This window comes from Neltuma alba, unplaced genomic scaffold (assembly GCF_004799145.2).
Source record: "Neltuma alba isolate B1F8T4 unplaced genomic scaffold, ASM479914v2 tig00006057_pilon, whole genome shotgun sequence".
Lineage (NCBI taxonomy): Eukaryota > Viridiplantae > Streptophyta > Magnoliopsida > Fabales > Fabaceae > Neltuma > Neltuma alba.
Window position 1 is genome coordinate 37,176 of NW_021634333.1, and position 27,760 is coordinate 64,935.

The window sequence follows — 27,760 nt, forward strand, 5'->3', positions numbered from 1 at the left end:
TTCTAATAATGATAGTTTTAGCCAATATACTTAATTAGCAAGGATATTTTAGGAATGACAACACTTATTTATTATAAATAACCAACTTAACTTACTTCTTTAATCTTCTCAAATAAGTCAATTGGGTCTTATAATTAAGACCGGAGGAGTAGTATTTTTGTACACATACACAGACACTCCCATGCAAATTAACACATAAAGTTAAAAAGCAAAATAAAACCAATTAAAGAAAAGGACGGCAAATGACGCAGCTGCAGGAGGAGCAGCTCCGGTATTGAGAAGGCATGGCTGTCATGTCATGCAAAAGACCTTATAGTGGCAAACAAGGTTGCTAGAAATGAAAACGCTGTAAAGCACATGTGGGTACTATTTGCTAAATGGTCAAAGTTCATTGGCATATGGCATTATATTGCATTTTCGCATCATTTTGGAACATTCATCTGTCCTTCTATTTATGCTGTTTTTTTTTTTTTACTAACATTCTATCTCGAGTGCTAAATATAAAAGTTAATTAATTAATTTGAGTAGATTAAGAAAATAAGTTAAATTAGTTATTTGTAACAAATAAGTGTTATATTTCTTAAAATATCCTTGCTAATCAAGTGTATTGACTGTAATTACTATTATTAGAAGGACTATCTTTAAAAAAAAAAGATAAATATGAGAGACAAATGAATTGAGGTCTTATAATTATGATCAAAATAAAAATTAAATGAGGTCTTATATTAAATATCAGAGCTAGTATTTACTAAATGGTGACTTAACAGTTGCGATGTTTTTGTATTATTTTAGAATATTTGTACGTGCTTTTACAAAATGCACATATAATTTAACTGTTCTTCCAAATAACGATGGGATATTAAAATATCTATCATACCCTCCAACTAAATTACATAATAATAAAATATTAAAATTCTTCCTCTCCATCCTTCTCAACTAGAAACCTAAATGCAAGAAGAGATTAAATTAAAAATTAAATTTTTCATAATATATAGAAAAATGATGAGATAGTTATTATGAGTTTCAAGAGATTTAATTACTAAAAGGTTTTAAGACAAGTAATAGTATAATTTTGTTGTCATTTTTTTTATTAGAATTTGTTATTACATGTTTTTCAATTATTAAGGGACTTCTGAGTAATTAAATTTTTTTCATGAGGTCTGATAGTAATTTTCCTTAAATAATACATTTTCAAATTTGAAACTGGGTATTCTTTTTCTTTTCTGTCGCTATCAGGCCCACCGGTTTTTCTTCGTTTCCCGGCTTTTCTCCAGCCTGCAGAGAGCACATTGCACAAAGTCACTCGGCAACGAATCAGCCATTAGATGCTTTTCTCTGTTCTTTTGCATTCCCATTTTCCTTATCCCATTCGCATTCCACGTTCCTCCCACGCGCCTTCCCTCTTCTTCCTCAATTTCCATTTCCTTCTTCGCTCGCTTTGAATTCTCGTGCAGGTAACTGCCCCTTGCTTCCTCAATTTTTCTCTTCCCAATTCTGCATTGTGTTTCTCTTTGCTTCTTCACGTGTTTGACTATAACTTATTTTACGGTTATTTGAGTGTGATTTTCTTTTCTCAGCAGTTAAACTGTGATGCGTGTTCGTTTTCTTTCTTCAGTTCTGTGTTATGCCTCTTTTCTTTCCTTCTGTCGTTAATTATCATAGTATAGTTTAAATTGGAATTGGAAATCCTTGTCTTTTACATTCTCTATCTGCGAGTTGAGTTATTCCATCTCACATGCCTGACAGGAGATTTTAGTTGGTATTTATAAACTTCTGTCATCCTCTGCTATCTATAGACTATAATTTACCGATGATTATCGCTAGCGGTTCCTGGAAATTGTTTGTTATTCTTATTGAAAAGAGGAATGAAATTCTTGCCAGTTATGCAACTTTACGCTTCTACTTGAAACTGCAAATTACTTGACGAAGCATTCTTTTTGGTTTCATATATGATATCTTCTGCAGAACCGTAACACTCAAAATTAACAGCCAAAAGTCGACATATTACACCGAATTAGGTTTTCTTCATTTCATCGGAAGGAGAGAAGTTTGTTTAAAGTTTAAACCGACAAGAACAAAATAAAATAATTACTATATATATTATCCGAACCATATGATATTCATAAAATTGTCTGTAGGAGTGCTTATTGTTCATTTCTTTCGGCCTCAAGGAGCCTCGAATGAACTCTTGCCCGGATAACAAAATAGATTTGGAAAAAAGAAAGAAAGAAGAAGATAGAAACCGAAGTAGCTTTGGAATATGACAAAGGCAGAGTAACTGTTTTTGTCCCCAGGATATTAATATAATGTTGATGATAATACATAATCACACACTTTCAAGCATTACCTTAAGTATTTTTTGAAATGGAAAGCAATAGCAACCCCTGTAGATTCATAATTGATTCCTTCAACACTAAAAAAGTGAACACTAGTTTGTAAATTTAGGTTCCTTTCTCCATTTATCAACCGAAAAATGGGGTGCTTTTTTGAGAATTCGGGTCGAGGCATATTATTTTCTGCGCTGCTCTGTTTTCGTTTGCTGGATTACTATTTCTGTCTTTTTTTTCCTTGATGTCACTTTATAACTACAAATGTCCCAGTCTCTTGACATTTCATCATTATGTACTCCAATCTGTTTTTGGTCTTGCTCTATTTCCCCTGATTTCTGGTTCTTTAATTTCTAACATGACTTCTGCTCTTTTCCTCGCAACTAGAAATGCCTGAAATCCAGTTGGGTGCGCACACTATCCGATCACATGGAGCTAAGGTGGCAAGAAGACATTTGCATGACTGGTTGATTCTCATATTTCTAGCGGTGATTGATGTCGCTTTGAATGTGATAGATCCGTTTCACCGCTTTGTTGGAGAGTGGATGTTGACAGACCTGAAATTCCCGCTGAAAGACAATGCAATTCCATTTTGGGCTGTTCCAGTAATTTTTTCCTCCTGGGATCTATTTCATTCAAAGAAATTTATATCATGCTGATACTGCACATTATGTTGATGCCCATTAGCAAGATCAAATCAAAAGATAAACTCTTGAAATTTCATTATTCTGGGCAGTTGATAGCAATACTGGCGCCACTTATTGTCATTCTTGTTTACTACTTCATTCGCAAGGATGTTTATGACTTCCACCAGGCTATATTGGGTGCGTTTGGAACTTTTTCAAACATTCCATCATCACTCTGGTTTGACCATAAATCTTATCACGTCTTGCCAAATGTGTGTTCAGGTCTTCTATATTCTGTACTCATTACTGCTGTTGTAACTGATGCGATTAAAGATGGGATTGGACGGCCACGTCCAGATTTCTTCTGGCGTTGTTTTCCTGATGGCAAAGGGGTGCGTTCTCCATGTTGTGAATTCTAATCAGTTAAATTAACTAACTAACATCCTTTGGATGTGATACATATTGCTTTGGCTTAATAATAATGTGCTCACTAATATCGGCTTGATGAATTCGTGTGTGATATGATCAGGTGTTCGAACCGTTAACAGGAGATGTTCAATGTACTGGACGTCTGAGTGTTATCAAGGAGGGATACAAAAGCTTTCCAAGTGGGCATACCTCTTGTATGTACTTTGATCAATCCTACATAAAATTGTTACCTGCTTGATAGTTCAAATGGTTGATGTTTTAAGTCAAAGCATAAGTTCTTTGGGGTTACAGTAACATCCCCATATAAGAAGTCATGGACAAGTCAGCTTCCAGGCAAAAAGTGAACTAAGAATCTGAGCGTCCATATGTAATCATACTACTACAAAAGGTCTAAATTTTTTAATAAAACTCAAGTCTTTTGATTGCATGATTCAACTATTATGTCAGGGCAATTTCAAATTTTTGGTTTTATTGATCTATCTTGGGGATAGATTTTGATTTTCTGTCCCGTAGCAAGAGTTTATGACACGCTTCATCGAATCCGGTCGATGATAAAGTCTCCTCACTTTTTATGTGCAGGGTCTTTTGCTGGTCTTGGCTTTCTTGCCTGGTATCTATCTGGAAAAGTTAGGGCATTTGATCGTAGGGGTCACATTGCAAAGCTTTGTATTGTTTTCTTGCCAATACTCTTGGCAGCTCTGGTTGGAGTCTCTCGGGTTGATGATTATTGGCATCATTGGCAAGATGTATTCGCTGGAGGTCTTTTAGGTATCTTTTTTTGTTGTCTGCAGTCTGCCATCACAAATTCAAACATACCCGTTTTTTTTTATCTCTCTTTCTTTTTTTCTTTTTGATGTCAAGTTTCTTATTTGGGCATCTTTATGCAGGGATAGTAGTATCATCCTTTTGTTACTTACAATTCTTTCCACCTCCGTATGACGTAGATGGTATGTCCATGAATTGTTCTTTTATTATTTTTAAACTTTAATTAATAATATTGTTCTCAGCAAGTCTTTGATATGCTAGTCATGGCAACCCATTTATCCTTCAGTTCTTCCTTTTCTTAAGATACTAATAATGCACTGTAAATTATCAGATTGGGGGGGGGGGGGGGAGAACAATTAGTCAAACTGTAGCTTAATTTTTCTTTTCTTGCTTGTATTATGTAGGATGGGGACCTCATGCATATTTCCAGATGTTGGCAGAATCTCGAAATGGACTTCAGTCCTTTGCTATCAACAATGACAATCTTTGAGGGCTTATGTTTAAGAACTTGATGAGGTTTCAGACCGTATATATCCCACATTGTAGTGATCGCAAACTCAACAAGCCAGTATCTGACTCTACATTCTGAATTCAGTGGAGAGAAAGAAAAGATGCTAAATGTTCATAATCTGTAAAGGTCAGGGAAACAAAGAGAATGGGAGGGGAAAGAAAATTTTTAATGAACTTAATTTAAACAATTGAAGAAGTAAGGTTAAAAGCTTTCAATTGATTTTTATTAATCTTTTACTTTGCATTTTCTCTTTATTAAAATTTTAAAAACACACTTCTCCAATTTTTCAAATTAAACTCTTTAAAATCACCCCCACCCCCAAATTTCCCTGTACCAAATATATTTGAATCTCAAGTGCAGATATCTATGCGGCTTCGGACTTGTTTCCCAGAATTTTCATCGATCATTGCTCATTTTGCTAAAATCAGAGAAGAGCTGCCTTCTGGGGTCATTGGCTGTGGTGTGTCGGTTTAATTTTGATTGAGAAGACTTTGTTGTCTTAGAAATATATCCATTTTTTTTTCCGACAACAGACTTAGAAATATATCTTATATCTTTTTTGGGGTAACAATATGTCTTATATCTTAAGTGGGGCTGGTCAAAAAATATATCTTGAGTGGGCACGACATTTTTTTTTCCTTTCTTTTCTCTTTTTTTCCAAAATGGTTGGACTAACGTCCTTTAAATGTTTTTTCTTTACTTTAAGACATGCGTATAGTTCAATTTAAGTGTTGATATGATATCATTCATTAAACCATGTAGTTAGTCTTGGGTGAAAACTAAATGTTTAGTAAAACAAATATAAAGTTAGATTAAAGCATATCTCTTTTTATTCCAAGAGTAGTTAATTTATACTCAAACATAACGTACTCCTTATTCTACTCATAAGGGAGACAGAATATTTTATTTTATCTTGTAAGTTATATTATTAAATTTTTTATATGAATGTACAAATATTCTTTATTTATTATTCATAAAAAAAAGTAATTGAAGTGTAGAATATACATAATAAGTAAGAATAAGTTATTAAAATTTAAAATTTTTTTTAACTTTAAAAAAATATTTCTTCTGTCCTAAATATAAGACCTATTTTATAGTATAAATTACACTACTAAATGAGTCTTATATTTAAATGAGTGTATCTAGCAACTTGAAGTTTTAATTTTATTCTAAAATAATTATTGTTTTGTTATAACATATTCTATTTACTTTGTTTTTAAAAAATTTGTGTGCATAACTGTAACTTTAAATTCAAATGACAATTATTTTTAACTGATAGAATATTAATGAAAAGTATTTTTATACAAATTATGTTTGTTATTATTATTTTATAAAATCTGTTGATTATTTATTGTGGTGGTTGTTGTAAAAACATTAAAATCATTTCCATTCACATTTGTTTTCTTATCATCTAGGCCAAATTTTATTCTCTTATTCCCATATTGTAATATGCACACCAAACTTATTGATGCTAGTTTCTTCAAGCATCCTAATCTTCATGTATAAAACAAATTAGCCCTACTTTCAAATCAATTAATGACAATTCAATTCCTAGTCTTCATGAGTAATATAAATCTGATTGAGTTCATGTTTCTTTTTTTTTGGCCAAACAGATTGAGTTCATGTTTTGACTTTAGTACTTTGAGGAAGATTAATTTCTGTGTTCACCCATCCACACACAAACATGTGAATTAGTAAATAAAAATGGGGGCATTTATCAAAAACAAAGAAAGAAAAAAGAAAAGGCCAGCAAACCGCCTCCAGAGTCTAGATGGCCAATTGAAATATCTCTGTCGGAGATATCCCGATTCTCTAAAAGCTTCCGGTTCATATTGGATTTCCATTTTCTTGTTTTGCTAATTGATAACTAGAAAGAGTCATTAACATAATTTGCTAATTTGGTCTGGACTTAACAGTATATGCTTAGTACATTTAGTTAGTCTTGATGAAGTTAAAAAAAAAAAAAAAAACTCAGCTGTACATAGAGGTGGGAACAGGCCAGGCCAGGCCAGGCCTCACCCTTAACAGGCCTGGCCTGTGGTGAGGCCTGTTGGCCTGAGCCTGGCCTGCGGCCTGTGAAAGGCCTTTTAATTGGCCTGAGCCTGGCCTGTAACCAGGCCTGGCCTGGCCTGTGGCCTGTTAAGAGGCCTGTTTTTTAATAAACTTTAAACACACATAAATCAATTCAAAATTATAATAATTCAACCTAATTGATCTAAAATACAAACAAAAAATATGAAATTATCAAATTAACACAATTTGTAAAACATATCCCCTTAGGCCCAAAAAAAAATCTAATATGAAAAATTATTAGAAAACATAATTTCATTCTGATATAAAAATATCACTTCATCCCATCTCTAGTATAAAAATTAGTTGATGACTAGATCTAGTTTTAAATATGAAACATCTTTAATCCCTTTTATATTTTAAATTTATCATTTATTGATACTAATTTACTAACAAAATGATATTTGATATTGTTGTTACACATGGTTGTTTTTAAAAAAATTACAGTTGTTATAATTTATTTATTTATTTTAATTAATTAAGTAACTATTATAATAAGAATTAGATTGAGTACACATATACACGGTCTAAAACATAATAGGTCAATTCTCTATATGTATATATATATATATATATTCTATAAGCATGGATCAAATAAATGAATGATGCTTTTTTTTAATGCACTTATGTTTTCTTTCTCTATTCAAATGTGTGTCTTTATACATACATCGATTATTTTTATTATAGAGAATGGAAATGAAATGACGCATGCAATAGGCTCTAGATAACACGTTTATGTAGATAGAGTTTTCTCAATTAACCAATTAGAATAGCAAAGTCCCTCCCATCAATTTATAATTTTAACATAAAAAAAAAAAGATAACAGGCCCAGGCTGCCTGACAGGCCTAACAGGCTTACTATCAGGCCTAAGCCTGGCCTGATAAAGCAAACAGGCCTTTTTACAGGCCTGAGCCTGGTCTGATATCTAAATAGGCCAGGCCAGGCCAGGCCATTTACAGGCCAGGCCACAGGCCCCTGACAGGCCGCCTGGCCTATTTCCACCCTTAGCTGTACATTCACTCAGTCCTTTCCTTACCATGAACGTTGTGTTCGCGCGCAGTGGGTTCTCCCATTGCCCATCAGGTTGAGGTTAGTGATGATATCGTTGGAGTCCGGATTTGTTCATTGAAATAGGCTACTCCTAATCTATTGAACGAAGATTTGAATTCTTATTAAAAAAATATTTATATTTATTGTCCGATGATAGTGTCTTGAATAAAATGATTTTAATAAAAAGGTGCTTATATGTAGCGGGGAAAAAAAGAAAAAGAAAAAGGCAAAACTAAAATTTCATGGATGAGTCCATAAAACCCAATTCGGACCTTTTCAATTCAATTAGATTCCACATGTAATCCACATATGCCAAGCCAAATGGTGATTTGGTATGGATTTCAATTTGATTTCAACTCCATTTTCATTCTTTTAATAAATAGGAGTGTTAGCTTATCCCGTCCTGGTCAATTCAGGACGAGACTAAACAAGAAATTTTTTTTTTAAATAGGATAAAACAATAATCAAAATGAGATAGGGTTGTACCATCTCATCTAGTTTCAGGATATTTATTTAGTTATTTTTTAAAAAAATTATTTATTAAATTAATATTACTGTTTGTTTTTTTTAATTATTTTTTTTCCTGTCAAGGGCATGATTTTTTTTTTACTTATAATTCTAACTCAAAATTGCATTGATTTTTTTTTTGGGAAAATGACAAGAAAATGACTGTTGAATTCTAAAATGACAAAATGGGCATGTAAATTACTGAAATGACAAAATGGGTATGGGGTATCAATCTGAAATTTGAGTAATTCGCCAAAAAGACTGAAATGCCCTTAATTTTTTCGGGAATCAGAGGGCGGGATATTGTGCAACGGAACTGGAGTTTGGTTGGCGGTTCTCCACTCGGCGAAACTGCATAGACCATAGGGTTCTCCGAACTCTCACATTACACTCGGCGAAACTGCATATGGTTGTCGCAAGTCTCACATTGGCATGGTTGAGGAACTGTGAACGAGGAATGTGAATAGCGTCCGGCTTCTTCGTCTTTTCCGTGGGTCGTAGTGAGAAGCAATAAACCAGTGAGAAGCTTCAATCTTCAGAAGGGAGAGGGGGTGGCTAGAGAGAGAGATTTCGAGGGAGAGCACCTGTAAGGTCGTCACCGGTTGAGGAAGAAGTCGATATTCGTTCGGACCCCGGTAAGCCACCCAAATGTCTCCGTCTTGTGCTTGTCTGATTGGAGTGTTTTAATTTGGGGAAAACGGTGAATGTTGGTTGTAAAGGGGGAAGCAATGGTAAAGGCTTAAAATGGAATGTAAAGGTAGATTAGATTAAAAGTCGGTGCTTCTATGTGTGACGGAATTACAGAAGTTGCTTGCTTGCTCTGATTCATATAACTCGGTCCATGTTTGACGAGATATCTCTCTGATTGTTGTTGTCTGATTGCTGTGTTGCTGTAATGTTGGAAGGCATAATATACGTGTGTGTTTATGATTGCTAGACTACTTTTTAGATGCCCATAAATTGAGACCACTGTCGCACATGAGGCAGGATGCTTCCTGTTTCCGCCCCTTTGTTTGGTCTGTTCGTGTAATGGGCATTGCACATTTTTAGCATTGTGTATGGGACTAAAATGAGTTCAACTGTATCCCCATATTGGTTATGCAAATTTAACATTGTAAAATAAATTGAAAGGGGTGACTTTTCGTGGGTAGAACTCTGTTTTGAAGATATAGCTACCTAATGGGCATAACCTCAGTCATTTAGCGGTGCAATTTACCTGGGGATGAACATGCATATTCATTTCAGTATGTACCAAGTGAGAATAACCTTTGTGGCCTTCTTATGTATTGGTATAATTTACTTGGTCATCTGTGGCACTGTGTATTAGTAATTTCCATAATATAAGTTACTTGAAGATACAAATTTTGTAACATTTCATCGAGAAAGAATCACTTTTAATGCATATTCATTTATTTTTGAATCTGTTGGTCTGAGGATTGAAGAGGTAGAGATTAATCTGCTGGTTTGAGGATTGAAGAGGTAGAGGTCGCTGAAGTGCTGAGAAGCATCAATCGCATTGCTGTCATGGAGGAGGTTGGCGAAGTAACTGTGACTGCGACAAACGGTAATATGCAGTTGTAATAGGAATTAAGTGGTTGAGTTATATAGGTTTGGTAAGTTAGATTGTTTTTAGTTTGTTGTTAAAGTGTATTATGTCATTAGTCTCTATTTTCTGCTCTGTTCTGTGAAGTGAGAAAGAAGCAATAACATTCATTACGTGATCAGCAAATTTAGTTATATGAGTAGTAAATGGTCGAGGTTCATTTTGTGGCTAAATAACAACACCTATAATGTGAATGACTACACTGGAAATGGTAGTGACAACTTTTTTGAAATGCAAAGAAAGTTGAGCTGTTCAACTGACCAGATTTAGTTATTTATGCTTGTTGTAGAAGGAGGGCCAAGTGAAGAAGTGAAGAATGGCTACATGTTGTTTAGACGAGAATTTCTTAAGGGTGGGGAGAAGTTTAAGAATATGTCTGAACAAGCGAAAAAGGCATCAAAGGCATGGAAGCAGTTGACACCAGAGGAGCAGAAGAAATACAGTGATAGGGTGAAGCAATCAAGAAAGGAAGGGATGAAGAAGAAGAGGAAGAAAAAAGTGGCTTTTAGCACTCGTTGCTCGGTTCGGCAATTTAAGTCATTAGTGGACTTCATAAAAGATGATGAAGATTTGAAAGTGAGGGTACAAAATTTAGGCTTTGGCCATTTACTTGACATTGGATGTGAGAGACTCCCTCGTGACCTCATAGTATGTGTTCTCCGAGCATATGATCCGCCTACCCATCAATTTCTAATAAGAGGGATAATAAAGGAAATAGAAGCAAATGATGTTGCAAACTTGTTGGGTGTACCCCACACAGGGGAGAAGGTAAAAATGGACGTATGTGATGATGATGAGACATACCAAAGGTTGAAGGAGGAATTTGGTAAAGTCCCTTATACGAAGATAGTCAATGACATTAAATCTGGGCAGAAGAAAGATGAGTTTGAGTTCCTGTTTATGCTGTACACACTTGGGAGTTTTTTAACTCCTACTTCACAAACAACTGTGAGTGACAAGCTAATAAGAGTCATGTGCTGTACCATGAAGGGATTTCACCAATTTGATTGGGCCACGTACATTGTGAAGCACTTGTGGAAAGAGATGGGAGATTATGTGAAAGTGTACACAAAAGCAAAGAAAGACGAAGATGAAGATGAAGGAAGCTGCAATGTGGGAGGATGCATCTACCTCCTGTTGGTATGTATTTCTGACTTATGCTTCTAAGTTATTGTTTTCTTTATTTGTGGAATTGGCAAGTTAATGATTTACTATTGTAGTTATATTTTGCTGAGCACTTCCCACTATCCAAAACTGTTGAGAGAGGGTCCCTAAATGCCATTCAATTCTGGACTGATGAGAGGATAAGGAAGCTGGAAAAGAAGGAGAGGGAAAGCAAGAGGGGTTTACTGTATAAGGGCAAGGGAAGTATGGATAGAAGTGGGAAGGATGAAGGAAAACGCAGAAGTGTGGCTCATTTACACCCGGTATGTGCTTTCATTACTAATTTTCATTCTCATTAGCAAATAATCTCATGAAAAAAGTGTTTACTCATTTTAAATTGTTTGCTGCAGGAGTTACAGAAGTTGCACGGACGATTGATGGCTCAGATCGAATTAAGCACTATGAGGCTTATAAGTGCAATGGAAGATGAGCTAGATAAGGTGCAGATAAGGATAGAGGAAAATAATGTGACCACAGATGATGAGGACCCTATTGACGTCCCAGATGATGATAAGGGAGATGATGATGCATTTGGCGATGAAGACTCCCATGATCATGATGGACATGAGTCTGATGACGAAGGTGATGATAGAGATGAGTTCCACGGGGGAGATGGTCAAGGAGACGATGATGCAACTGGCTCGGATAGGGGTGATGACATTGGTGTTGCAGCAGAAGGTGCAGACAAAGAAATTATGGAGTCTCCCCTGCCTTTGTCCCCTATGGACAAGGGATGTCAACTCCGGAGATCGCAAAGGGAGATGAAATCCGCTATCAATTCTCCATGGATTTTGACAAAGCCAACTAAGAGGCGAAAGAGGCCCATGGATGACAAGGACCGGTTTTATGACATAGTTTCCCGTATGTGTTCAAGCAAGGAGGGTGACATGTATGTACATATCCACTACCCACGTAATCATATTCATTACAATTTTGTGGTAATTGACTATATGCATAATGATATTGACAACATATTTTTAGGCCTTTGGTGAAAATCTCTGATGAAGATATCACTCGGGATCAGCTAAGGACACTTGGCGGAATTGAGAAAATAGGTAACCGGGTAAGTAGAATATTTGTGATGAGGTCATTTAATTGTTTAGTAGATGCTGCATTTTGGGTTCATCAAAACAATAATCTCTTTGCGTACAGCTGATGTCAACTGTGTGCAAGACTCTAATGGCTGATATGGAGAAGGAAGGGCAGGTGAAGCGGCACATTTTTGATGCTGATTTTATGGTAAGCTTGCTGAGATGTTAGTTTTTTGTCGATTGATATTGATAAATGACTAAAATGTTCATGTTTCAGGCAATAATGGCAGCTAACCCAAAGCTGTGGGATGCTACAAAACGGAAGAAACAATTTTTACCTGAAAATGTAGGCTACAACATAGGAGAATGTGATTTGATCTTTGGACCCACACTTGTTGGCGCTCACTGGTTCTGTGTTGTGCTTGAGCCTAGCACAATGAATTTCTATGTGCTGGACTCAATGAAGCCAAATTTAGAGGGTAAGAAGAAGAGCAAGAAGAAGGGTGTAATTATTGATGACATGACGACCGTCGTCACTGAATGTGTAAGGATAATGCAACTCATCTTCTATGATTGACATTTCATTTACCTTTTATTTACAATTGCGTAATGATATTGTGCAGAGGAATAGATTTTATGACATTATTGAGATAGTTAAGCCTAATGCCACTGGGAAGAAGAAAATGAGTGATATCATTTGGGCTCCTGTTCCGCAACAGAACAATCTGTGAGTGGTTTATGTTGTTGATATTATTACGTCTCAAAGTAGCCCAATGTGTTATTTTCATTCTTTTACATCGTTGGTATGTTTTGATGTGCAGGCGAGACTGCGGTGTTCATGTATTAATATGGTTGAGTAAATGGAAGCCCGGTGAGATACTTCACTATACGGATGAACAAGTGGCTGAATTCCGACGAAACCTCATGTGGTGGCTAGTGAATCATGAGCTTAATTCAAGACGTGATGAAGCATTAAGCTTGCTTTCATCAACCCAAGCCACCACACTGACCAAAAGACGCCATCTGTGATAGGAGGAGACATTATGTAGATTAGGCATATAGTATTTGTAAAAGGAGTGTTAGTTTGAAGTCTTAATATTTGAAGTCTTATGTAGTTTGAAGTCTAAGTGGCTGCCAGTTGTTGGCCTAATTGCAATCCTTTTTGGGATAATTTGAGTAAAAGAGTTATGAAATTTACAGCATGCCATGTGACTTCCGTGATGATAATCACAAGTTGATTATTTGTGCCCCAAATTACATCCACTTGGACCCAGGTTAACTACACAAGTAATAGGATTAACAACTTTCGGATTGAGAATTGCAACCTCTGTAATGATAGTTACGACATCGCTGTTGCCATTTGCATGTGAAGTCTTTCAAGCCCAAATCACTTTTTTTGAATCCATTTTCGCTAGAATGACAACATTGGTAATGAAAATTACAACTTTTTTAATGATTGTTACCACCTCGCTATTCCTTTTTGCAACTGCATTTTCGTCCCCACGTATAAATTGTCAGAATTTCACAACCTGGATAATGAAAATCACAACATTGTTAAGGGAAATTGCAACTATAGTAATGACATTTACCACTATGGTTTCCCCATTTGCATCCCCATGTTTAGGAAATTGTCCCATTTCCGGTTCCTTTAAGTCAATCCCACGCATCAAATTGTTCAGGAAATTTGACTACCCCCGTAATGATAATGACAACATGGGTAATTTTAATTGCAACTTGAGTAACGACATTTACCGGTCTGCTTTTCCCATTTGCGGTTCCCTTAACTGAGACCCACGCATCAAATTGTTCAGGAAATTGTACTACCCCCGTAATGATAATGACAACATGGGTAATGTTAATTGCAACTTGAGTAAGGACATTTACCGGTCTGCTTTTCCCATTTCCGGTTCCCTTAACTGAGACCCACGCATCAAATTGTTCAGGAAATTGTACTACCCCCGTAATGATAATGACAACATGGGTAATGTTAATTGCAACTTGAGTAAGGACATTTACCGGTCTGCTTTTCCCATTTCCGGTTCCCTTAACTGAGACCCACGCATCAAATTGTTCAGGAAATTGTACTACCCCCGTAATGATAATGACAACATGGGTAATGTTAATTGCAACTTGAGTAATGACATTTACCGGTCTGCTTTTCCCATTTCCGGTTCCCTTAACTGAGACCCACGCATCAAATTGTTCAAGAAATTGTACTACCCCCGTAATGATAATGACAACATGGGTAATGTTAATTGCAACTTGAGTAAGGACATTTACCGGTCTGCTTTTCCCATTTCCGGTTCCCTTAACTGAGACCCACGCATCAAATTGTTCAGGAAATTGTACTACCCCCGTAATGATAATGACAACATGGGTAATGTTAATTGCAACTTGAGTAATGACATTTACCGGTCTGCTTTTCCCATTTCCGGTTCCCTTAACTGAGACCCACGCATCAAATTGTTCAGGAAATTGTACTACCCCCGTAATGATAATGACAACATTGGTAATGTTAATTGCAACTTCCGTTATGACATTTACCACTCTGCTTTTCCCATTTCCGATTCCTTTAAGTCAAACTCACGCATCAAATTGTTCAGGAAATTGTACTACCCCCGTAATGATAATGACAACATTGGAAATGTTAATTGCAACTTCCGTTATGACATTTACCACTCTGCTTTTCCCATTTCCGATTCCTTTAAGTCAAACTCACGCATCAAATTGTTCAGGAAATTGTACTACCCCCGTAATGATAATGACAACATTGGAAATGTTAATTGCAACTTCCGTTATGACATTTACCACTCTGCTTTTCCCATTTCCGGTTCCTTTAAGTCAAACTCACGCATCAAATTCTTCAGGAAATTGTACTACCCCCGTAATGATAATGACAACATTGGAAATGTTAATTGCAACTTCCGTTTTGACATTTACCACTCTGCTTTTCCCATTTCCGGTTCCTTTAAGTCAAACTCACGCATCAAATTCTTCAGGAAATTGTACTACCCCCGTAATGATAATGACAACATTGGAAATGTTAATTGCAACTTCAGTTATGACATTTACCGGTCTGCTTTTCCCATTTCCGGTTCCTTTAAGTCAAACCCACGCATCAAATTGTTCAGGAAATTTTACTACCCCCGTAATGATACTGACAACATGGGTAATTTTAATTGCAACTTTAGTGATGATATTTACCACTCTGCTTTTTCCACTTCCACTTCCTTTATTTCAAAGTCAAGTAACATATTTTCAGGGAGTTTCACTAGCCTGGAAATGATAATAACAACATTGGTAATGTGAATAACAACATCGTTGATGACATTAACCACTCCAGTCATACCCATTGGCAACTTCCACCATCTCCCTTGAGGGCATTAAACAAAAGGTCATCTGTGTTGCCAAAATAGCATAGAAGTACACCAAAAGAGCATCATAGGATGTCTGCATTAACATTTAGACTTTACTACATGTGTAATTGAATTTACCACTGAAGTGACAATATTTACCAAAAACCAGTAGGCCCATCACAGAAGGTACATAACTTATATTCAAATGACAAGTTAACAGTAAGATTAACCCACTACCTAATGTTTCGTCCCCATTCACATTACAAAACATATCCTACCCAGTGAATATCATTTACAAAAAGGATAGCCTACCCATCATACGATTTTTACATTAACATTCAGACTTTACTATATCTGTAATGGAATTGACCACTGACGTAATGATATTTACTAAAAACCAGTAGGCCCATGACAGAAGCTACATAACTGATATCCAAATGACAAGTTAACATTAGGATTAACCTACCGCCTAATGTTTTCTTGTCATTCAGATTACAGAACATCTCCTACCCAGTTAACATCATTAACAAAAAAGATAGCCTACCTATCAACCCTTCTCCCAAAAAAATTAAAAAGGGTTCAAGAGTCATTCCTTTCCTATAACAAAAAAATTACCCCTGTTGGTATTGACATGAAACCTTAAGTTGGGTTTGGATTCTTGCATGTTCTTCTTGTGTGGCCAACTTGCTGGCATGCACTACAATGGTAGACCTTCTTGTTTTGAAACTGCGACTCTTGCCTATTTATCCTAGGCCTTCCAGGTGGTCGACTAGTCAAAGGTGGTGCCAAAAACACTTGACTTGCTATATCTTGCAGCCGATAGTTATTAGGATTTGGCATGTCGATTGTCACCACTGGAGTCATCGTCCTACCATAAATCTTTTGTTGGGACGTAATCTTGTAGCATTCTTCAACAAAATCATACACATTGCAATTCAAGGCCTTGATAGCTGCACATGCATGTGGGCATGGGATGCCTGACATTTGCCAAGCTGCACAACTACATTCACCTTTTCCAAGATCAACATTAATGGCTCCTCTTGCTGTATGGACACACACCCTACCCCTTCCGTAAGGAACACTTAACATCTGTGCAGATCTCGCCACATTTTCCATCAATGTTGCATTTGTATTTGGGCCTACACCATTCTTCCATTTGCTCATTGCCATGCTTGCTGCATACATCTTCTTGGCTACTTTTTCACGATGCTCATGTATAAGTTGGGCAACATTATATCTTCTCTCCTTCAGCATCCACGCATTGAATGACTCTGCAAGGTTTGTTGTTATGTTGTCCCATCGTTTAAAAGGGAACTTGCTTAAGGCCCACTTGTGAATATCACCATGATTGACAAGCCATTCAAATAATTGGGAATTGAAGTGTCTCATGTTATCCATTGCTTGATCAAACTCTGTGTCAAGCCTTGCATATGCAATGGCATCTAGGAAATGCAGTCCATCCTAGGGGTGAGCAAAACCGAACCGAAACCGAAAACCTAACCGAACCGAAATTAATTCGGTTTTTTCGGTTCGGTTAATTCGGTTTTTATTTTTTTTTCGGTTAGTTTTTTCGGTTATTTCGGTGTTCGGTTTTCGGTTCGGTGTTCTTGATAAAATTTCGGTTATAACCGAATAACCGAATAATAAATTATTTTTTATTTTTTAAAATTTTTTTCTCTTTTTCGGTTTTTCCTACGATTTTTATTCCTATGTTTTTTTTTTATCAAAATGCTTCGGTCCGAATAATACCCCAGCGCAGACCTCACTCCTCCTCAGTCTCAACTCTTGCGCAGCCTCACTCAGCAAAGTGCAAACCCTTATCGTCTTGCCCTGAACCGCACACCCACCGACCGCCGCAGCCTCCTGTCATCCACTCATCCTTTCTCACTCAGGCTCAGCTTCTCGCCTCTTGTCTGTGGCTTCAGTGTATTCGGACATTGCCTTGCCCCTGCGATTCTGCAAAGCTTCGTCTTCTCCAGTCTACCGTTCGGCGATCGACAGCTTCGTCTTCTCCTTTCTAGTCGACGACAGGCCGACAGCTTCATCTTCTCCGGCAGCTTCGTCTTCTCCTCTCCAGTCTCCGACAGCCTCGTCTTCTCCTCTCCAGTCTACCGTTCGGCGACCGACAGCTTCGTCTTCTCCTTTCTAGTCGACGACAGGCCGACAGCTTCATCTTCTCCGGCAGCTTCGTCTTCTCCTCTCCAGTCTCCGACAGCCTCGTCTTCTCCTCTCCAGTCTCCGACAGCCTCGTCTTCTCCTCTCCAGTCGCCGTTACAGACTTCGTCTTCCTGAAGCATACTTTCAGATAGCATTCGTGGGTGGTGAGTCCGTCGTTAATGCTCTGTTCTTAGTTGGTTTCTAATATAATATATTGCCATCAGCTAGTGCTTCAATGTTGCGTTGTGAATAATAGGCCCTGTGTGAGTATGTTCTGGTATATTCATCAATGAACAAATAGAAAACCTGAATCCATATGTTATGGCTTAAATGCATGTGATTGGAACAATTTAAAGGGATAGGAGTGTGATTTTTCACATTGAGAAGATACGCAGAGTTCAGGCTCTTAGTATCAAATTTCAAGTTATATAATAGAGTGAGAATCGGTGACGGTGACTTGCTCAAGTTGTATAATTTGAAGTTTGAACCGAACTAAGAAGTCATATTAATGGGTGATAAAGATACAACCTCGTTTCTGTGTTACAGGTTTAATTTGGGGATGAATACTGATTAAATGTCCTTTTCTAATTCCATGGCTTTCACATTTCACCTCGTAGAGATTGTGTTTTTAGGAAATTAGAGCTTTCCTGGTTTTTCTGTGAAGTCAGGTGCTTGTGGTTGTACACATTGAACCGGACTAAGTTATATTCTTATGTAACATAGCCTTATCTATTCATTATAAATTGTCTTCATTGGTTTCTCATATAATATCTTGTCATTGGTTTTGTTTATTTAATTAGATGTCTTCTCACGGTGAAACCATGGGTGATGCTCAAGTTGGGGATGATGGTACTACTCAAACAACAAAGCCTTCAATGCCAGTAACAAGTGGAACAAAAAGAAAAAACATGAAGCCAAGATCAAAAGTATGGGAGCATTTCACCAAATTTGTGAATGAAAGAGGTGAAATTAGAGGTAAGTGCAATTATTGTGGAAATGATCTTGCATGTGATCCAAAAGCTAATGGAACAACTGCACTTAATAACCACATGAATTCTTGTAAATTGAAGCCCCCTCCTGAAGAACTTGCACAATCTCTTTTGAACTTTAATGTAGAAGATGACAAAATAGGTCTTGCAAATTGGAAATTTGATCAAGATGCTATTAGAAAAGCCTTGTCATGCATGATAATTACTGATGAATTACCTTTCAAGTTTGTTGATGGGAGTGGGTTTAGGCAATTTATGTCTATTGCTCAACCTAAATTTAAAATTCCATCAAGATGGACTGTTGCTCGTGATTGTTTTGGGATTTATATTGAGGAAAAGGTTAAATTTAAAGACTATTTGTTGCATAAAAGGCAGAGGGTTTGCCTCACCACTGACACTTGGACATCCATTCAAAGAATTAATTATATGTGCATTACTGCTCATTTCATAGATGATGCATGGACATTGAGAAAGAGGATTTTAAATTTCATTCCAATTTGTAGTCATAAAGGAAAAGATATTGGAATAGAAATGGAAAAATGTCTACTTGAATGGGGAATTGAAAGGGTGCTCACAATTACTGTGGACAATGCCAGTTCTAATGATGTCATGGTTCAATATTTAGAAGGGAAAATTATGAACTGGGGCCATTCAATTATGAAATGTCAATTCTTACATATGAGATGTGTTGCGCATATAATTAATTTGATTGTTACTGATGGGTTGAAGGAAATAGGAAGTTCAGTGAAAAAGGTTAGAGAAGCTGTCCGCTTTATTAGGCAATCTCCCCTTCGAATGAGAAAGTTCAAAGAGAGTTGTGAGGATGAAAAGATTCAAAATAAACAAATTTTATGTTTAGATGTCCCAACTAGGTGGAACTCTACCTATTTGATGTTAGAGACTGCTCAAAAATTTGAGGCAGCCTTTAAAAGGTTTGAGGATAAAGATCCTTATTTTCGATTTGATCTTGAAGATGGAGAGGGGGTGCCTGAGTCTGAAGATTGGAAGAATGTTAGGAGGATGATCATGATGTTGGGTCATTTTTATGAGCTTACTGTGCAGATTTCTGGCTCTTTATTTGTAACATCTAATACCTTTTTTCGTGAAATTTATAAGGTATACCGTTTCTTGGATGAGTGGACTAAATGTGATGTTTGGGAATTGGCTTCCATGGCAAACAGAATGAAAGAGAAATTTGATAAGTATTGGGGAGATCCTATGAAGATGAATCAACTTCTTTATATTGCTGCTGTTCTTGATCCCCGATATAAATTAGATTGGGTGCAATTTGCTTTATGTAAAATGCACACAAATGCAATTGGTACAAGTTTGGGGATGCACATTAAGGAACTTCTAATTTCTTTGTATAATGAATACAAACACATTTTTTCCCCCTCAACCCAATCTGAAAGAGAGCCCATGCATAGCACACAAGAGGATTGTCATGAAGATGATGATCCTGCTGTAAAAGTCAGAAAATTACTTGATATTGAGGAACAAGAGTTCATGAATGAGCGTCTTGGTGGAAGAACTAGCAGAACTGAGGTTGATAGATATTTGAATGAGGAAATTGAGATTAATAAAGAAGATTTTGATATTTTAGGTTGGTGGAAGCTAAATGGTCCTAGATTTCCTATTCTTTCTCTATTGGCTAGAGATGTTTTGGCTATCCCAATTTCCACAGTTGCATCAGAGTCTACATTTAGCACTGGAGGACGAGTTCTAGATTCATTTAGGAGTTCTTTAACTCCTAAAGCTGTGCAATCTCTAATTTGTGCTCAAGATTGGCTTAGACGCTCAATTCAATATGTTGTAGAAGAAGGGAATGATGATATTCAAAAGATAGAACTTGGTAATAGTTTACTTTTATTTCATAATATTATAAGAATAATATAATACTTGATTTATTGTAATATATGAAGTCTTATTTTGTTTCTTTGTTTTTGTGTGTAGATTTGCAAAAAATTGCATTGGAGGCAACTGTTGATATATTGTAGCTGCCAAGGTAAAATACTTGAGTAAGCAAATTTTGTGCTGAAGATGTCAAATGATTTGGATCGGATAAGTAAGTAAGTAAATAAAAAACAAGTAGCAACAAAATTAATAAGGATAAAGAGGCTAGCTGTGAACGAATATATGAGAATAATAATAGCAAGAGAGAAGAGGATAGGGACGAGGGAGTCAATGGGTTTACTTCTGTTTTATGCATTTCAACCCCACATTTCATTATTCGCACTTCACGGTCCTGAAATGATTTTTTTTCCTCCTTATTTTGAAATGATTCGCACTTCTGTTTTATGCATTTCAACCCCACATTTCAACGAATATATCATGTATGCAATGTCTTGAAATGATTTTTTTTCCTCCTTATTTTGAGTATGGTCGCTGGTCTTGACATGATCCCTGATGCATAACAGAAATACAGAATCATGGTAATTCAGCTGTTTTTTTTTTTTTAGTTCTAAAGTTTTGCACTCTCTAATTTTCTTATTTTCTTGTTTAATTGTAGTTGTTGATGATTTGGCGTTGGTGGCAAGTTACATGCAAGGAATTTGGGCATAAGGATTGGCTGGAATTTGTTGTGATTTTAAATTTTACATGTTATGTTGTTGGTACTTGGTTGTTTTGTTTGGATTTTAATTATATTTGGATTTTTTTTGTTATTGGTTTGTATGTTCTTAAAGATTGACACTTGAAAGAGGTTGATTATTATTTATCCTACTATTATGTATTTATCTTTTAAATTTAATGTGTAACTAGCGGACAAAAAACCAGAAATGGAGGACTTGTAAAATTTGTGAGATGCAAGTGGCAATTCAAAATAAAAACATATTTTAATGGCCATTCGGGGTTATAGGCGAGCAAAAGCTGTGTGGTGTCATGGAGGCAAAAACTGAATCAAGAAAGAATTTAAGTTAATGGGATCTACCCCAAAAAACAAAAAAAAAAAGGGTCCAATGTCTTTGGGCCATAACAGTGTTACAAGGGCCCAATAACCGAATTATACCATTAACCGAACCGAAATATTTTCGGTTATTTCGGTTCGGTTATCTTATTGCATTCGGTTTCGGTTCGGTGTTGTTTATATGTAATATTCGGTTATTCGGTTATTTCGGTTATTTGCATTAACCGAACCGAATAACCGAATGCTCACCCCTAGTCCATCCTCCCTTGTGTTGCCACTTGTCTTCCTTCTTCCTCTATTTAACTTGATCATTTGTGTACTGAAATTCTCCTTAACATGTCTGTAACAGTACGCATGTCGCTCACCTCCGAATATTGCTTGCACAGCACCTATAATTGCATTGTGTCGGTCTGAAATGATTGTTAATTGCATTGACCCAATTATCTCCTTGATCATATGTAAGAACCATGTCCAATCCTCAAGCGTCTCTCCCTTCACAATCGCAATGGCAAAAGGTAATAATTCGTTGTCCGCATCATAAGCCGACGCTGAAAGTAGTGTCCCCTTATACGGTCCACTTAAATGACTTCCATCAATATACAGTACATGTCTAGCACCAGCAATAAAACCCTCTATACAACACCCATAGGCTATGAATACACGCTCAAATCTGTTGTTCCTTGCAGCCACCCATTTTGCCACTGTTTTGTCATCGGTTTCCTTCAACCGGTCACATATCCATGGAATAAGCATGTAAGAATGATCAGGTCTGCCATGTATGTCCTCCAACGCTTTTTCCTTGGCCCTGTATGCTTGCTTATATGTCAACTTCACACCATAATCTCTTTCCAACCTCTTTTTTATATCATTTGGACGCATGTCTATATGATCCCTAACCTCTTCAATTATAATTGATGATGTCAAGCTAGTTGATCTACCATGTGTCACATGAAGATTGTCTTGGGCATTATGAACATGCTCATTTTTGAATGTCGTTACACGTAAAAATGCTGGAGTACTCTTTACAGCTGCTCTTGCACTGATCCTCCATGGACAACCTTCAACATTGCATTTGACATACATATGGGCATTAGAATTCTTCACATATTTATACTCAAATTTGTTTGCAATGCTGAATTTGTGTAGTTTCTTCTTGAAATCATCCGCATCTGGAAAAGTCTGCCTCAATCCTAACAATACTGTTTTCCATTTCAGGGAATTCATTCCTGGCAAAGGAGTTGGTGCACTCTCTACTGCATATGGCAGGCTAAGAACATTTTCAGCTGCTATGTAATTCACACATTCGACAGCATCCTCAATCATTGGCTCATCATTTTGCTGTGACAGTCCTGACAATTTTGACATGCTGCATGTATAATTACAACATTTGTTATGATATTAACAACAACATTATCGAAAGTAACAACTTCCATAATCCGAAACTTGTGACTTACCTGTTTCGATCAGCCACTTCTTCCTCCGTATTCTCATTACCTTTAGCTGCTACGTATACATGTGCATTACTATCATTATACTCAAATAGGTTGTCAACTTCATCATCATCAATAAGATCTATTAATATCCTATCATTCAAGCCCAATGTGTATTTAATGTCGCAACCATTACTATCTACACCAAACCATTCTCCTATCATAACCCTCAAATCTTCAAGCCTTATACCCTCCTTGATCACTCTTACCCTGACAGTTCCACCATAGTACTTAACTTCACCATCACCATTTTCTGCAAACTTCCCACCCACATGAAAGTAACAAGCAAGACGCTTTGAAGATGTTGACCCAATGTTAGATGTCATCAAAGCTACCTAACCTGCACCACAGAAGCATAAATCAATATTTTAGTTCCCCAATAATCAATTTCATTTATCAGGATTTCTAAACTTTTCTTGCGATTTCACAAAAAATGCAACACCCAAAATACGTCCGCGCACACTTGCTACATTGACAACTTAAATATGGGATTTCACAACTCCAATAATGAATTTGACAACACTGACCACCTCATGCTTACTGTTAGCCCTCAATCTTCATGCCCACGTTATCAGTTCCCACCATTTTTTCATTTCCGATGTATCGCTCTCTCATCCTGGTCAGATTCTTCATTTAAACCATCTACACTCATAAACCCATCCCCATTAGACCATGTACCAGTAAACCGACTTGAAAACCCAAACCCATCATTAAGCTCCACTTTCTTACGTAATACCCACGTTCAACCCCTCTCTCACTACAAACCAGGTTGCCCACACAGCAATTCCACCGTAATGAATCAGATTTGTACAATGGTGAGAGTTGGAGGAGTAGATAACAGCATTTTAGGAGAAATTTTCCTTACCTTTTCCGTCTTCTCAGCGTTCGACTCTGCTCCGCCTCCGTTTTCAGCTTCTCATCTCTCGCTCATGTTACGTGTCATGCCTTTGTCTTCATGAGTTCAGACTGATTCAGGGGCATTTCAGTCTTTTTGGCGAATTACTCAAATTCCAGATTGATACCCCATACCCATTTTGTCATTTCAGTAATTTACATGCCCATTTTGTCATTTTAGAATTCAACAGTCATTTTCTTGTCATTTTCCCTTTTTTTTTTTTTGGGGGGGGGGACGAGAGGGGAACTTGACCGGGCACAAGAAGTAAATTCCGTCTTGTCCTTAGTCGCTGGGACAGGTCCGGGAGCAGCCCGGCATTGAATGCTAGCATACAAATAGGGCCCTAAGCTTTCAATTCATATTGGATTTACATTTTCTAAAAAAATGTTCGGCAACTTTCAAAAACACATTTAAAAAACTATATTTTCGTAGAATGAAACAAATTCCTCTGTATATTTACTTCGTAAACTGTAAAAGTACTTTTAAAACTATGATTTGGTTTTCATCCAAACACATCCTAAGTAACAACTAATAAATTAGAGTCATTGTGGCTAATACTACTCCGTCCCTAATTATAAGAACTTTTTGGCCAAATTACACTTTTTAAAAAAACAATTAAAATTAGTTAAAAGCAATTAATATGTAACAATATAATTTTTTTTTCAAATATACCCCTAATAAATGTAAGAGAGTAATAATGAAATAGAAAGAGAGAATATATGGAGAGAGAATATATGAAATTTATTAGGAATAAAATAGGTAACAATACATTAAATGCTCAGATAAACTTAAAAAGGACTTTTAAAAAAAGGACAAATCTATTAAAAAAAGATCTTATAATTAGAGACAGAAGGAGTAATCATATGGCCGAGTGATCCCAACACTGAACATCCCATTTTTGTGCAAACTATCATCTCACTTCACGCCATAACTATTGACTGTTAGGTAGTGTTTGGTTGGGGTTTTTTCGAGGGGAGGAAAAGGAAGGAAAGGGGAAATGGAGAGATGAGTGTGTTTGGTTGGGAAGAGAGAAGGGGAGGAGAGGGGAATTAAAATTTTTTGTCTTTGTCCTATCCCTTGCCCTTCTCCCCTTCTCCTCCCAAACCGGGAGGTTTTGGAAGGGAGAGAATTAATTTGCCATTTCTTGACTAAAATAGTCTTTTTGTTTTTTCAATATCCTAATTTTATCTGGCACTTCCTTTTCGGCAGTTCCTTCCTATTCACGTGTTGTTAGCTTGTCCCGTCCTGGTCAATTCAGGATGAGATTGAACGAGAAAATTTTTTTTTGAATAGGACAAAACAATAATCAGAATGAGACAGGGTTGTACCATCTCATCTTGTTTCAGGATATTTATTTAGTTATTTTTTTTAAAAATTATTTATTAAATTAATATTACTGTTTGTTTTTTTTCAATTATTTTTTTTTTTCTGTCAAGGGCATGATTTTTTTTAACTTATAATTCTAACTTAAAATTGCATTGATTGGGGAGGGGGGGAACGAGAGGGGAACTTGACCGGACACAAGAAGTAAATTCCGTCTTGTCCTTAGTCGCTGGGACAGGTCCGTGAGCAGCCCGGCATTGACTGCTAGCATACAAATAGGGCCTAAGCTTTCAATTCATATTGGATTTACATTTTCTAAAAAAATACTACATTCAGTCCTTAATATAAGATTTTATTTAACTTTTAGTTTGATCTTAATTATAAGATCTTGATCTATTTTATCTCTCATATTTATGTATTTTTTACAAGGTAGTCCTTCTAATAATGATAATTCTAGCCAATACACTTAATTAGCAAGGATATTTTAGGAATGACAACACTTATTTATTACAAATAACTAACTTAACTTATTTCCTTAATCTCCTCAAATTAGTCAACTGGGTCTTATAATTAGGACTGGAGGTAGTATTTGACAACTCTCAAAAACACTTTTAAAAAATATTTTTTCGTAAAACAAAATAAAATTTTCTATATATTCATGTAAACTGTAAAAGTACTTTTAAAATTATGATTTGGTTTTCATCCAAACACCTCCTAAGTAACAACTAATAAATTAGAGTCATTTTGCCTAATACTACTCCGTCCCTAATTATAAGAATTTTTTGGCCAAATTACGCTTTTTAAAAAAACAGTTAAAATTAGTTAAAAACAATTAATATGTAACAAATATAATTTTTTTTCAAATATATTCCTAATAAATGTAAGCGAGTAATAATGAGATAAATAGAGAAAGAATGTATGGAGAGAGAATATATGAAATTTATTAGGGTAAAATAGGTAATAATACATTAAGAGCCCATTTGGTTCAATGTAGACCTGCAATGGTAATTGTAATTACATTACCAAGATATGAATGTTTGGTTACTCTTTACTATGGTAATAATCTTTACCATGGTAATAATGATTACCAAAAATTTGGTAATCTTCATTCATCCCTCCCCCCTTATGAATCATTATTACCATCTCATTGCATACTTCAAAAAGTCTCTTGTGCCCTCCAATCTTTATTACCTTCTTCGACCTTTTCTTTATCATCCACCCCTTCGCACCGTTGATGAACTTACCACCGTGAGCACCGCCACACCCAACACCCACAATAACCATCGTTCCAGTCCCACGTTCACCACCCAAAATATTGTAATATTCCGATTGTATTGTTCAGATCTGAAAAAGAATAGCTCTGTGATACTGTTTTTTCCAGCATAAAGGGAAAGGGATGATGTCCCAATATGGAGCGCCAAATAACACTGATTGGAGTGTTTGTTGTCATAAAGCTGAAGAAGTTTGATGATCATGAATTGCCTCTAATTGGAGATAGCCATAGAAATGATGGTGACCACTATGAACTGCCTCCAACAATATTTTTTTATTTTTTTTTGGGTTTGCTCGAGGAAGAAGACTGTGAATCTATACTCGGGCTTCAGATTTTTGTTGGGAAAGAAGATAATGAATCTAGAAAGGAAGGATCGGGAAAGGAGTTCTTTTTTCCCCGGTTGAGAGGCATTATAGACATTTTAGTATTAACTTTATTTGATTAAATATAAAAGGTAATTTTTTTGCTCAGTCTTCTTAATGACATACCAAACATATGGATGGTAATAAACTTTGCATTATATTCCATTGCATTACATTGCATTACCATCTCTAGGCATATAAGAATTGAACCAAACGGCTCCTAAATGTTCAGATAAATTTAAAAGGGATCTTATAAAAAAGGATAAATTTATTAAAAAAAGATCTTATAATTAGATAGGGAAGGAGTAGTCATATGGCCTAGTGATCCCAACATTGAACATCCCATTTCTGTGCAAACTATCATCTCGCTTCACCCCATAGCTATTGACTGTTAGGTAGTGTTTGGTTGAGGTTTTTTCGAGAGGAGGAGAAGGAAGGAGAGATGAATGTGTTTGGTTGGGAAGAGGGAAGGAGAGGAGAGGTGAGTTAAAATTTTTTGTCTTTTTCCTATCCCTTTCCCTTCTTCCCCTCTCCTCCCAAATCGGGAGGTTTTGGAAGGGAGATAATTAATTTACCATTTCTTGATTAAAATAGTCTTTTTGTTTTTTCAATATCCTAATTTTATCTGGCACTTCCCCTTTGGCAGTTCCTTCCTATTCACGTGTTGTTGTTTCTGATTTATCAGTTTCTCTAATGTTTTTCATTCTTATTTTGTTTTCTTTTAGATTATGTCGTGAAGGTCAATATTTTCTTGTATGTTTGTAATCTTCTTCCTTCCCTTCAACTGTAACGAGTAGTGAACAGTCTCTCAAAATTTTCCTGGTAGAAAAAAGACTGGTGATGAAAAAGGACATGTGATTTTGAAAAGAGGAGCTGGCGGTGGTGGGATGTGCGAAGAAGATAATAATACTAAGAAGATAAGGGGT

The 27,760-nt window shown here is 36.2% G+C and overlaps 4 protein-coding genes across 4 annotated transcripts; 2 read left to right on the forward strand and 2 right to left on the reverse strand.

The window, feature by feature from the left end:
* Nucleotides 1-1,359: 1,359 nt before the first annotated feature.
* Nucleotides 1,360-5,146, forward strand: LOC114749473 (lipid phosphate phosphatase 2-like). Its single transcript, XM_028937967.1, has 8 exons — nt 1,360-1,454; nt 2,715-2,932; nt 3,064-3,151; nt 3,236-3,345; nt 3,483-3,576; nt 3,962-4,150; nt 4,270-4,329; nt 4,552-5,146. The coding sequence occupies exons 2-8, from the start codon at nt 2,717-2,719 to the stop codon at nt 4,635-4,637; spliced, it is 843 nt and encodes a 280-aa protein (XP_028793800.1). The 5' UTR covers nt 1,360-1,454; nt 2,715-2,716; the 3' UTR covers nt 4,638-5,146.
* A 3,590-nt stretch (nt 5,147-8,736) lies between these two features.
* On the forward strand, nt 8,737-13,113 carry LOC114749469 (uncharacterized). Its single transcript, XM_028937964.1, has 10 exons — nt 8,737-8,921; nt 9,729-9,850; nt 10,179-11,029; nt 11,110-11,316; nt 11,404-11,942; nt 12,035-12,116; nt 12,206-12,292; nt 12,362-12,628; nt 12,708-12,811; nt 12,906-13,113. Exons 2-10 carry the CDS (start codon nt 9,811-9,813, stop codon nt 13,111-13,113), a joined length of 2,385 nt encoding a protein of 794 aa, XP_028793797.1. The 5' UTR covers nt 8,737-8,921; nt 9,729-9,810.
* Nucleotides 13,114-16,079: 2,966 nt separating this feature from the next.
* Nucleotides 16,080-17,752, reverse strand: LOC114749470 (uncharacterized). Its single transcript, XM_028937965.1, has 2 exons — nt 17,553-17,752; nt 16,080-16,863 (listed from the first exon to the last, which is right to left on the reverse strand). The coding sequence occupies exons 1-2, from the start codon at nt 17,750-17,752 to the stop codon at nt 16,080-16,082; spliced, it is 984 nt and encodes a 327-aa protein (XP_028793798.1).
* Nucleotides 17,753-21,668: 3,916 nt separating this feature from the next.
* Nucleotides 21,669-26,483, reverse strand: LOC114749472 (uncharacterized). Its single transcript, XM_028937966.1, has 3 exons — nt 26,340-26,483; nt 22,946-23,316; nt 21,669-22,857 (listed from the first exon to the last, which is right to left on the reverse strand). Exons 1-3 carry the CDS (start codon nt 26,481-26,483, stop codon nt 21,669-21,671), a joined length of 1,704 nt encoding a protein of 567 aa, XP_028793799.1.
* Between the last annotated feature and the right edge of the window lie 1,277 nt (nt 26,484-27,760).

Coding starts and splice junctions, on each gene's coding strand:
- LOC114749473 (XM_028937967.1), top strand. CDS start 2,717: ATGCCTGAAATCCAGTTGGGTGCGCACACTATCCGATCACATGGAGCT. Junction 2,933..3,063: donor TTCCATTTTGGGCTGTTCCA/GTAATTTTTTCC, acceptor TATTCTGGGCAG/TTGATAGCAATACTGGCGCC. Junction 3,577..3,961: donor TCCAAGTGGGCATACCTCTT/GTATGTACTTTG, acceptor TTTTATGTGCAG/GGTCTTTTGCTGGTCTTGGC.
- LOC114749469 (XM_028937964.1), top strand. CDS start 9,811: ATGGAGGAGGTTGGCGAAGTAACTGTGACTGCGACAAACG. Junction 12,293..12,361: donor TTTTTGATGCTGATTTTATG/GTAAGCTTGCTG, acceptor TTCATGTTTCAG/GCAATAATGGCAGCTAACCC. Junction 12,812..12,905: donor GTTCCGCAACAGAACAATCT/GTGAGTGGTTTA, acceptor TTTGATGTGCAG/GCGAGACTGCGGTGTTCATG.
- LOC114749470 (XM_028937965.1), bottom strand. CDS start 17,752: ATGCTATCTGAAAGTATGCTTCAGGAAGACGAAGTCTGTAACGGCGAC. Junction 16,864..17,552: donor AAGCTGTCGGTCGCCGAACG/GTAGACTGGAGA, acceptor TGCATATGCAAG/GCTTGACACAGAGTTTGATC.
- LOC114749472 (XM_028937966.1), bottom strand. CDS start 26,483: ATGGTTATTGTGGGTGTTGGGTGTGGCGGTGCTCACGGTGGTAAGTTC. Junction 23,317..26,339: donor TTGAAGTATGCAATGAGATG/GTAATAATGATT, acceptor GGTGCAGGTTAG/GTAGCTTTGATGACATCTAA. Junction 22,858..22,945: donor GAAGTGGCTGATCGAAACAG/GTAAGTCACAAG, acceptor TTATACATGCAG/CATGTCAAAATTGTCAGGAC.